The sequence below is a fragment of the Heteronotia binoei genome, chromosome 9 (genome assembly GCF_032191835.1).
Source record: "Heteronotia binoei isolate CCM8104 ecotype False Entrance Well chromosome 9, APGP_CSIRO_Hbin_v1, whole genome shotgun sequence".
Taxonomy (NCBI): Eukaryota; Metazoa; Chordata; class Lepidosauria; order Squamata; family Gekkonidae; genus Heteronotia; species Heteronotia binoei.
In genome coordinates, this window is record NC_083231.1 from 92945038 (window position 1) to 92956448 (window position 11411).

Sequence of the window (11411 nt, forward strand, 5' to 3'; positions counted from 1 at the left end):
AAGAGATCTTTTTAACGGTGGGTTTAACCAAAGCCTCTACAGCAACGCTTTGCATTTACTGCTGTTTCTGATAGCCTCTTCTTTTTGCATGATTGTGATGAATTCCTAACTACGATGTGTAAAGTTGGTATTTAAAAAAAACATCGTTTCATTATTTTTCCACAGTTTTTTTGGTTGGTTATAGACCCAACTGGAGACTGGCAAGCCTAAGATCATGGGAGCTGCATGGATAAAGGTCACGCAGCACGGCCACTGTAGCGGAAAAGGAATTAATGCAGATTGAAACAAGCATGTTGGACCCAAGCTATCAAACAGCCCAGTTCACTTATTATTATTATTGTGTGAACTCCAAAATAATTGATTTGGGAGGCAATACACACAAGGGATGGTTTCCACCCAATTTATTATTGCCATGTTTATTTTTTTACCAAACCAAAACTGATAACAGTGAAATAGTTGCCTTCATTTGATTAAATACCATTGGCAATAAAAGAACACTGATAACATTTTTTCTTCTTTGCTTGTATATGTAGCTCCAGGGGGATCAATCAGGGAGCTATAGCTAATGAGCTAAAGTGATTATGGTTTTGTTACAGGGGTAGACTGGGAGTTAAAATCACCATGGAGCAAGCCAGGGTGAGTGGCCCTATAGCACTGCAAGCCAATGCTGTAGTGGCTGCTCAGTGTGGCACCCACAAGAAGCATAAACTCCACTAATGCTTTCTCCCATCAACTAGCAGTAGTTTGTGAGGCATTTTATGAATTTACACTGATTAGCATTGGCACTGAAAAGTCCAAGACAAGAAGCCTCTGAGATGTTGAGCACTGACTCTGCTAGCCTCTGTCCACCAACCTTCCTCTAGGGCAGTGGGCCACCTGGAAATGGATGTGCAGGCCTCGGATTCAGCAGGAGTTCACAGGAGCACAGCTCCTGAACCATTCTGAGAATTCCACCTCCTCCTTCCCACCTTGTCCATTGAATAGTAGGTGCAGCTGCATAACAATCCCTGGATGAGCTTCACCACCCATTTTTCTACTAAACAACCCCTGTGTATGTGTAAGTGAAATGGTCACTCATCCTCTGTTGTATGATCAGCAATGAGCACACTTTCCGATGCTGCTTGGCTGTACTGTTTTTGTGGGATTCTGAGATATGCCTTGGAGTAACATCAAGGATGTAGCTAAAGTCTTACCATGTGATAGCTTGCTTCTAGCAGTTTTCCATTTAAACTCTTTTCTGATTGTGATTTCTATCAATTTACCTCACTAGTTTTTCTTCCCCTGTTGATCCTGCAGCTTTTGAATCTTTCAGCAGAGCCTGCAAAGTTAAATGTACTGCTTCACTTCCACTTTGTCCATGTTTCTGATGATAATTCAACAGATCTCGGGTGGTGATATCTGAGCGTATGAAATTTGATACAAACTCCTTCTCTGAAAGATCAAGGAGAGGAAGGTAGGTTTATATTCAAGAAGACTTTTCTACACAGACAATAGGGTAAACACTGTAAAAAAGGCTAAAGTTGCTTGGATAAATTAACTGGGGACTGTGGTCTGTACTACAGTGTATAGTTTGCTATGGGTTGGATCCTATTTTGTAATTTTGCATCATATCAACACTCATGCTTTGCTTCAATTCTGTTTTTAGATTTCTTATTGATTCTGCAACCCAAATTTTATTTCATTGTTTCCTGAATAACCCATCTTTTGATTGTATTAATTCACTTTGTGTAATCTGCCTTGAGTCCCAGTGAGAAAGGTAGACTATAAATGGCATAAATAAATATTTTAAAATGTGATGACTTAAAATAGGTACAGTGCCTGTGAATAACAGCTGTCATAGCACTAGGCTTGCCATAGGGCAGTGGTGGTGAACCTATGGCACTCGGAGCCCTCTCTGTGGGCATGCGCACTCCATCCCCCCCCCCCCCCATGCATGAGGCTCTGGAGTCATATCTCATTGAAGCTCCTCCTCTCCCCAAACACAGGCTCCTTTCCCCAAATCTCCAGGTATTTCCCAACCCAAACCTGGCAACCCTAACTGGACCTCCTTCAGAGAGACAACAGGGCATTCCAACCTTTTTGAGCTCGTGGGCACCTTTGGAATTCTGACGGGGGGGGGGTGCAACCACAATGCAGCCCCCAAGCACAACACACAGAGGAAAATTCCTTGCAGGTGTTCCTGCAGTTTTAGGGAGAGGGTTAGATGGGACCCACTAGGGCAGGGGTGGCCAAACTTGCTTAACATAAGAGCCACATAGAATAAATGTCAGATGTGTGAGAGCCACCAGACATGAACGTCAGATGTCTTAGAGAAGGAAGGAAGGAAAATAGGTGGGGAGAGAGAGATAGAGGTGGAAAGAAAGCAATGAACTTTAAATGCATTCTCCAAGCCACTGGCTGGCATGGCCTGAAGAAGTGGTTTAAAGAGACAAATGCCTTATCTGGTGGAGGCTTCAAGAGTCACACAATGTGTGTGAAAGAGCCACATATAGCTCCCGAACCACAGTTTGGCCACCCCTGCACTAGAGAGATGGGTATAAGGCAGCTTCACATTTTCATGTGGCCAAGACCTGGTTGCATTTCATATTTCAAAAGTGTTGTGGCACGATCCAAGCCGAAGGGAAGAAGAGAGTATGGGTGTGTGGGGATGGGGTGGGTGGGGAGGAGAGATCAGGAGATCAAGTGTTTGTCCAGCCACTGCTTAACGACTGCCAGTGAGGGGGTCGATTGCACTGTTGAGCAACTCTTACTGTTAATTTTTTTTTCCTATGCCAGTCCTTTCCTCTGCTGCCAGCAGGAACAGCTCCCTGCCCTCTAAGTGGCAGCCCTTCTAATACTTCAAAAGAGCAATCATGTCTCCCCCCTCAACCTCTTCTTCTACAGACTGAATATCCCCAAGTCCCTTAGCCTTTCCGCATTGGGCTTGCTCTCCATGGTTACTCGGAAGTAATCTACAGTGAGCACAGTGGTACCTACTCTCTACACATGCACAGGATTGCCGTTTTAGTTTAAAGAAAGAAGATATTGGATTTATATCCCACCCTTCACTCTGAATCTCAGGGTCTCAGAGCAGCTCACAATCTCCTTTATCTTCCTCCCCCACAACAGACACTCTGTGAGGTAGATGGGGCTGAGAGAAGCTCTCCCAGAAGCTGCCCTTTCAAGGACAGCTCTGTAATAGCTATGGCTGACCCAAGGCCATTCCAGCAGCTGAAAGTGGAGGAGTGAAGAATCAAACTCGGTTCTCCCAGATAGGAGTCCACGCACTTAACCTCTACACCAAATTGGCCTTCCTTTCTCTCGTCAGACTTTCTAGTTAATACAATTCAGACTATCCCTGAAGTTTCCAAGGGTAGCCATGCTGGTCCATGGTAGAATAACTAGATTCAAACCCAAGAGCACCTTAGAGACCAACAAGATTTGGGGGAGGGAGCACAAGCTTTGCAGCATTAGAGCTCCCTCGATTAGATAAAAAGAGCTTTGTTCTCTAAGGTGCTGCTGGACTCAGATTTAGCCATATAAATCAGTTGACTCCTTTCATAAACTTAATTTATGAACTAACATCATGTATCCCCTGCCTTCCTCCCCAAAAGGACACTGAAATGATTTGACACACTCTCCTTTTTTATCCTCACAACGAACCTATGAGGCGGGTTAACTCAGAGTATATTACTGGTCCAAGGTTTCCCAGCAAGCTGCCAGGGCAGAGTGGGCATATGAATCAGGACCTCCCAGATCTGATTTGGACACCCTAACCACAAGCTCCTACTAAACACACTATGTTTTAATGTATTCTTTTTTCCTAATGGCAAACTAAAATAATGTTTATACATGTTCAAAAGTAAATTAGGTGGACAGGAACACATCTGGGAAAGGCATGTTCAGTTTAACCCAGACCTGGAAGCGACAGAGCAATGAACAGCCTCCATTTATTGCCTTATGACACTCTCACCGTCATTCTCCCATTCTGACATGTTACTATTTTGTTGGTTTCCGAAGCAAATGCTATTCAGACCAAATGTTCTTTCAGTTTGTTAATTTCACTGTGAATTGTTTTTTCTACACTAAAACCTCAGTATTCAGTTAAATTGCCGTGTTGGCACTTTGTGATAAATAAATGGATTTTGGGTTGCATTGGACACTCGGTCTCTAAAAGGTTCACCATCACTGCCATAGGGTAATTTTAGGAATGGCTGGGAGCTTTATGGTTTTACCATAGAGTTTTGGGTGATTCCTAGAGGTACAACTCATTATGGTAGTTGCATCGCTAACATCACATGTGACCCCCATATTCCTGCCCCAGCTGTTCCACTGGCTGCAGGGCTGTAAGCTCTACATAGAACTCTTCTGTGTACATAAAAGAGCTGCTCTGTTCTCTTACAACAGCAGGGGATATTCTCTATGAGTATCTCTTTCCAGTTTTTCCAAATGCATTTATTATGGAAACACTGCTTTTGGCTGTATGTGCTAAGAGCTTTGTGTTCACATTAGTGCTCTTGGATATACAACAGGCACATTATAAAAATATGTTCCAATAAATCCACTAGAAATTTCAACCAGGATGTGATACTAGGTGAGAACAGAGCCTCCTTCTCTCCTCGTAAGGGAAAACTTCTCAGCTCAGAAGTGACACAGGTTGCAATTCTAAGGGCATTTTCTTGGGAGTAAACTTGAATAGTATTTGACTTCTTTAATAGTATTTGACTGACTTCTAAGTAGACTTGGGTAGCATTGTTCCTACAACAACATTTAGGGAGATGCTTGGTAAGAACTGGTATGATTTTAAAGTTAGAGAGTCTCTAGTGACATCAGCAAGCTTCATGATAGACTTTAATATACATTCACAGATATTTCCCCCTTGCACAACTACTGATGGCAGCCTTCCCCAATCAGTAGTCTTCTAACATCTCTACTATTTGACTGGTTAAAAAGATTTGGTCAGTTGATTGACCAAATATGACTTCCTTAAATTAAATTAATCATTTGACCTGATGGCCTTGAGCGGCATCACAGTAATAAAACTTAAACAATCCAAATAACCCAACTCCAAACTCAATCATTTATTTATTCATATTATTTTATCTTGCTATAGCTTATAAAAAGAACTTTGCAACAGCCAATGTGGCGTAGACCAAATATTATATTGATCCAGAATTTTAAAATTTTAAATCAAATAAACTGAATAAATAAATTTGTTAGAGCCTAGGAAGGTTGTTCAGTCATCATGTACTTTAATTTGTGGGCTGTTTATTTACTTATTGTGAAAAAATAGCTTTGTGAGGAATACTAGGTAATATTATTTATTTATATATTGGGCTTCTATCCTGCCCTGCCCTGCAAGCAGGCTCAAGGCGGGTTACAACAAAGTCTTTATAAATGTGAGCAATTCACCAAATTCTCCTCTTTGGTTTTTGTCATGAAGCAACACAATCAGCCTGCAGTTTGACTACCAGTCCTAGTTCATTCTTCTTCTTACCATGCAGACTTGCCTTTGACAACCACTCTTTGATCTCTCCAAGGGAGTCTGTCTGTAAAATATCACGAAGCTTTTCCAGGACCTGGGTCAAACCAAAGTGATACAAATGAAGTGTGCCAGTTCATCAGATACATCTCATTGGGGGGGGGGGGGGGAATGTCTTCAGAGACATATCAGGAGAGAATAAAATTACATAGGTATGCATATTTTCAAAACTTAAGCAATTTTTTGAAAGAATTATCTTGGGCTATATACCTATGGTTGGGTTTCTAGTGACCCCAAATCAAAATGTCCTGTGATCAGGGCTTTTTTTGTAGCAGAAACATCTTTGCATATTAGGCCACACCCCCCTAATGTAGCCAATCCTCCTGGAGCTTGCAGGGCTCTTAGTACAGGGCCTAGTGTAAACTCCAGGAGGATTGGCTACATCATGTGTGTGTGGCCTGATATGCAAAGGAGTTCCTGCTACAAAAAAAGCTCTGCCTGTGAGCATGACACCATTTCATGAAGTTGCCTTTGTACTGAGTCAGGCCATTGTGCTGTCAAGGTTGACTACTCTTTTAACTTCTCTGCAAATAGTTTGTAACAACTTCCAAAGCAAAGTATCTTAAACTGTATTCTCTCCTTTCTCAATGGGTGTAGTACTACCACAAACTCTCCTATCCCATAATTTTTGACAGATTGGTTGGACTCAGTTGCAGGATCTAAATACCCTCCTCTTGTTTCCTTGAACTAAACGGAAATGTATAATGTAGGACAGAACCTTTTACTAATTGTCTTACTTTTATTTCATGATCCAGGTACGTTGAGGTATAATTGATGTCCTCCATGACTTCTGGTCTGTGACGGAGGGCCAGGGTGGGTGAAAGGGCTAGGGTCTCAGATACAGGCATATTTTGTGGCTGCTCTGGAATATATTTTCTCTGAAGATCACTCTGATCATAAAAAGATTCAAGTCATACAGAATGGAACAATAACAATACTACATCATCTCAGATGTAGTAGCATACTTTCAATGCACTTGTCGAACACTGGAGGGCTACCTCTAGTATGACTAGTATGTCTCTTCAAAATGGATGTCTGGATTAACTGTTATGTCACTTACCCTATAGTGTAGGTTTCTACTTGTACTTGTGCTCATATTAGGAAGGAAGCACCACTGTTCTCTGTAGTAGCCTTCCTTTCCAACACTGTTACAAATATGCTGTAATCTTAAATACAAACAACTGCCGGCAAGCATATATGTGAACAGGTTTTGAGATACTATTTATGCCCCAGGTAAAGAATATGAACTTTTCCACCCCAGATTTCTGATCAATTTTGCCTCTTGATCAGTGCAAATTTCCCTTCCTTTTCCCCCATGCCTGTTGAATTAGCAAGAGGGAGGAGGAATTCTTTTCTGCAGAAGGCATCATTGAAAACCTGAGCCTTAAAAAAAAAAGCCTTCCCAGTAGAGTTGCCAGCCTCCAGGTAGCACCTGGATTACAGTTGCTCTCAGATGACCAAGATCAATTCCCTTGGAGAAAATGGCTGCTTTGGAGAGTGGATTCTATAACATACATTGTTGAGGTCCTTTCCCTTCCCCAAACCCCACCCTCCCCAGGCTCCACCTCTAAAATCTCCAGGTATTCCTCAACCCAGAGCTGGCAGCCCTGTGAGTCCCCATCTTTCCTGCAGGTTTTGTGCAGGCCAAACATGAACTCTCACAGAAGTGAAAGCATAAGGTAGGTAGAACTCTGGAACATACTTTTGCGGGGTAGGCAAGGTACAGACTGCAAAACATGCACATTCTGCCAAGACTTTTCCAGACTTTCTCTGTGATCGGTTCTCCCAGAATCCCAGCTGATCTCCAGACTATAGAGCTTCTTGGAGAAAATGGCTGCTGTGGAGGTGGACTGTATGGCATTATACCCAACTCAGGTCCCTCCTCTCCCCACATCCTGCCCTATCCAGGCTCCACACTCAAATCTCCTGGCATTCCTCAACTGGAAACACTATCTGTGAATGAGTGCCTGGCCAGTGAGTAGTCATGTATTAGCAGCATGAGAATGTACAAGCAGTGAGAAGCATCATCACCTGCCTCTCAAGCAGGAGATGCCTTTTATCTGGTCCTTGTGAGGAGCAAGCAGCAATTCATAATGCTCTGGCATGCAGCCACATGCAGTGTGGCAAGAAGCACTTGCTGGGATTTAGCCCTTGGCACACTCCACTGCTGCTGCTCCTCCTCAGGATCTAGGATCAAAAGATTTGATGTGTTGCATATATCCCCCATAGCCCTTCTGCTGCCCTGACAACATTCAACTAGAGAGTGAGATCCACTAGGAGCATCTCCTAACTCCTAAGTGAAGCCTCATTGAAATTAGTGTGAGATATGGAAAAGCAAAGAGGTTTTCAATGCTTATGGTATTTCAGTGCAAGGGTTTGTGGATTCATAGGGTTAAAGTTCGAGATAAGAAATCTTAAAGGCCTGAATGATGAAAGCTTGGTAAGGTCCATCTCCTTACCTTTCTCTTCAAAATGGATACGTTCCTTGCCCTGTTTGTGAGCATTATGTCTTCTTTCGTGTCATCTAGAATCCAAAGATTTTAATGACTTTGTGTCTGGTGCATCATACCCCTTTTCATTGTGCCACCCCTAAGCAGTCACTTGGGAAGCTTGTATAGAAAACCAGCCCTGAACCCATTCATGTCTTCTATCTGTATTAAGAAGGGAGGCTACTTACGTGAAGTTGGCTGTGGGAAACTATTCCTTTTGTTTATCAGAGACTGTAAAGTTGTTGTTGTGGTACCAGGAATAGTAACCGATCCTCTAGTGCGCGTTGTACTCGGACTCTGTTCTATCTTTGGCATTATGAAGTGTCCTGCAATATAGCCTGGGTCTTTCACAACACAGACAGGTACATCATTTAATCCTGGGCAATCGATAAACAAATAAAAGATGCATAATTAGGTGCCTTAACATTCTTCCAGGTTGTATGAGTGGGTTTGGTATATGGACATAGTCAGGGCTTTCTTTGAGCAGGAACGCAGTGCCGGCTGGCTTGGCATCAGGGGGTGTGGTCTAATATGCAAATGAGTTCCTGCTGGGCTTTTTCTACCAAAAAAGAACCCTGGACATAGTGCAAATGAGGGTCACAAAGCAGAGTTTTCTGTTTCACAAATGCAGGCACATCCCTCAGTGGTGCAATACTTGGAGCTGGTTCACATGCGAGCGTTCATCAGCCTACTGTAATAACAGGTGATAAATTACAGGAGGGAAGGAGTCATCACAGATCAATCTCAAACTGAAATTTTCATCTCGCCCACTATCTGATCCAACATGCATTTTATCAAAAAGATGGAGAACCATCCCACAAGTATTCAAATAATAACATCCCGTGGTACACATTCACGTGTAAACCAACTAATGTCTCATAGCTAAATATGTCATTGAAAAGTCTTGTGTTTGATTTGTCATGAAAACTTATCATGCAGCATCATTTGATACTGTAGCAACTCATGAAACATGAAAACTCATTACATGGCATCAATTGATATTGTAGCAACAAACATTTTTGTGTGAACTGACCCAGTTCAGGAGCCTAAGAAGAAAGCCACAGCCTGAGGAATCATCAGAGTCTAGCTTACTAAATTACCTGTTTACAGTCTCACTGATTGATTAGTGGGGGCTTGCTGTGTACTATTAAGTCATTTTATCTTTCAGCCCAGTGCTTAACTCGTATTCCTAATTGCACTTTGCTGATTCTAAAAATGAGAGACTATAAATATCCAGGGGTCGTTATAACATATGCTGCACGCTCCCCCCCCCGTCAAAAGCAACCTGGTGCAAGAAAGGAGATCCCTGGGCGAGTGAGGCCTGCTTGGGATGGCTAGAGATCCAGCCAGCCTAAGCAGGCCTCACTTGCCTGGGGCTCTCATGGGCCACCCCCCCCCCCCCCGGTCAAAAGGCCAGCAAGCCACCCACCACGCAAAATCACATAAGTGGAGAAAGGGTAGTATGGGCTTCTCCGGGGGTTAATGAAGCCTGCTGGGGGCGTGGCAAAGCCCCTGCTGGCTGGCTGCCCACTCTCCTAGTCCAGGGATTGTTATGCAGTTGCACCTACTATTCAATGGACAAGGTAGGTGGGGAGGAAGAGGGCGAACCATCAGAAAGGCTCCTGTGAGTTCCTGCTGAATTTGAGGCCTGTAAATATCTAACTGAATACTCTAGGAAGTATAAGTAGGTAACCATTTTATCTTTCAGCCCAGTGCTTAACTCGTATTTCTAATTGTGCTTTGCTGATTCTAAAATGAAAGTATAAATATCTAGGAAGTAGGAATGCTCTAGGAAGTAGGTAGCAAACCAGTCCCCCTGCCCCTTTATCATACCTCAAACAACTTGACCTGAGAGCATAACTGGGCAATACATTGTCGTGTCCCCCTCCCATGTTCACCTGTCAACCAGACCTGGTAGCATCTTAAAGACCAACAAGATGCCTTGATCTGGATAGCCCAGGAAAGCCAAACCTCATCAGATTTTGGAAATTAAGCACGGCTGGCCCTGCCTACTATTTGGATGGGAGATCTCCAAGGAAAACTAGGGTTGTGACACAGAGGCAGGCAATGGCAAGCCATCGCTGAATGTCCCTTGCCTCTAAGCCCCACTAGGGGTCACTAGAAGTCAGCTTGATTTGTTGGCAAAAAATTTTTTTAAAGACCAACAAGATTTCCAGTGTATAAGCTTTCAAGAGTCTAAGCTCCCTTCACTAGATACAAGAAAGAATGGTGATCCCTAAGCCCTTGGATCCCAGTAAGAAGGTAGGAAAGGTGTTGCAGACACGTTCTGACTGGGAGCTCAGAAGTCCAGGATCTCTACCCCTGTTTGTATCTGATGAAGGAGCTTTGACTCTCAAAGGCTTACCCCCTGGGAGTCTTGTTGGTCTTTAAGGTGCTACTGGACTCAAATCTTTGTTCTTCTGCTGCAGACCAACAAGACACATTTGAAAGCATTTTCATCCCCGTGTCATACTTTTGTGTGCTATTATAAAGCCCACATTGGCTGCACTATGTCTGTTTTGTGACTACCCACCTGAAATTCTTTCCATGAACCAGTTTATTATTCCAAGTACTATTTTTCATTAATATTTTTCACTATGCCATCTTCCTCATCCCCATGGAGAGCTTAAGATGTCATATGAAAAATTGGTGGTGGGTATAATACAGAAGACCAGCCACAGAGGATCTGCATGTTGCTGTTTGGGATTGGAAACTGCTCCACTGCTTTTCATTATTCTTCTTGGAATCAATACCAGTTTTTGCAACTGGAGACTTGCTGTGATTGCTTTACATCCTGGTATGCTAAATGCATTTTTTTTTTAAAGAGAGAAAATATTGCTTCTTGTTCATGCTGAGACTGGCCATGTTAACCTGAAAAGAGTACTTTACCTTTCATGTGGCACACTGTTCGGGGATGAGGGTTGTTTCTGCATACAAAGTAAGTACTTTTCTCTTCATTGAAACCTGGCTTTATAGATCCTCTTGGGCTCACCAGAGGATCAGGTTGTGCCCTGAAGTTTATATGCATCTTAACGTGTTTCTGTCTTCCTGGCGATTATTCTTGGAACAGCAGGTTCCAGCAGCATCTCATCAGGCCAGCCTGGATGCTGAAATTGCAGAGTAATGGACATAAAGACTACAGACACATTTGAAAGCATTTTTGTCCCTGTGTCATACTTTTGTGTGCTATTACAAAGCCCACATTGGCTGCACTATGCCTTTGTTTTGTCACGTGTCACTGAAAGGCAAGGAAACAGCCATTAAGAGTACAGAAGGGGCAGAAAAGTTCATTAGCACCAGTAGGAGCTGTTCTTTACACACCTTGAGGAGCCTGTGGGATCACAGCCATGTTGGTAGTTTGGCACATTAATGCCAAAAAAAAAAGTTTCAATGTAAATAGT

At 42.9% G+C, this 11411-nt stretch overlaps 1 protein-coding gene across 1 annotated transcript; it reads right to left on the reverse strand.

Annotated features, from left to right (window-relative positions):
- Positions 1 to 236: 236 nt before the first annotated feature.
- C9H4orf17 (chromosome 9 C4orf17 homolog) lies at positions 237 to 11105 on the reverse strand. Its single transcript, XM_060247388.1, has 6 exons — positions 10900 to 11105; positions 8199 to 8387; positions 6259 to 6422; positions 5477 to 5558; positions 1263 to 1431; positions 237 to 252 (listed from the first exon to the last, which is right to left on the reverse strand). Exons 1-6 carry the CDS (start codon positions 11036 to 11038, stop codon positions 237 to 239), a joined length of 759 nt encoding a protein of 252 aa, XP_060103371.1. The 5' UTR covers positions 11039 to 11105.
- Between the last annotated feature and the right edge of the window lie 306 nt (positions 11106 to 11411).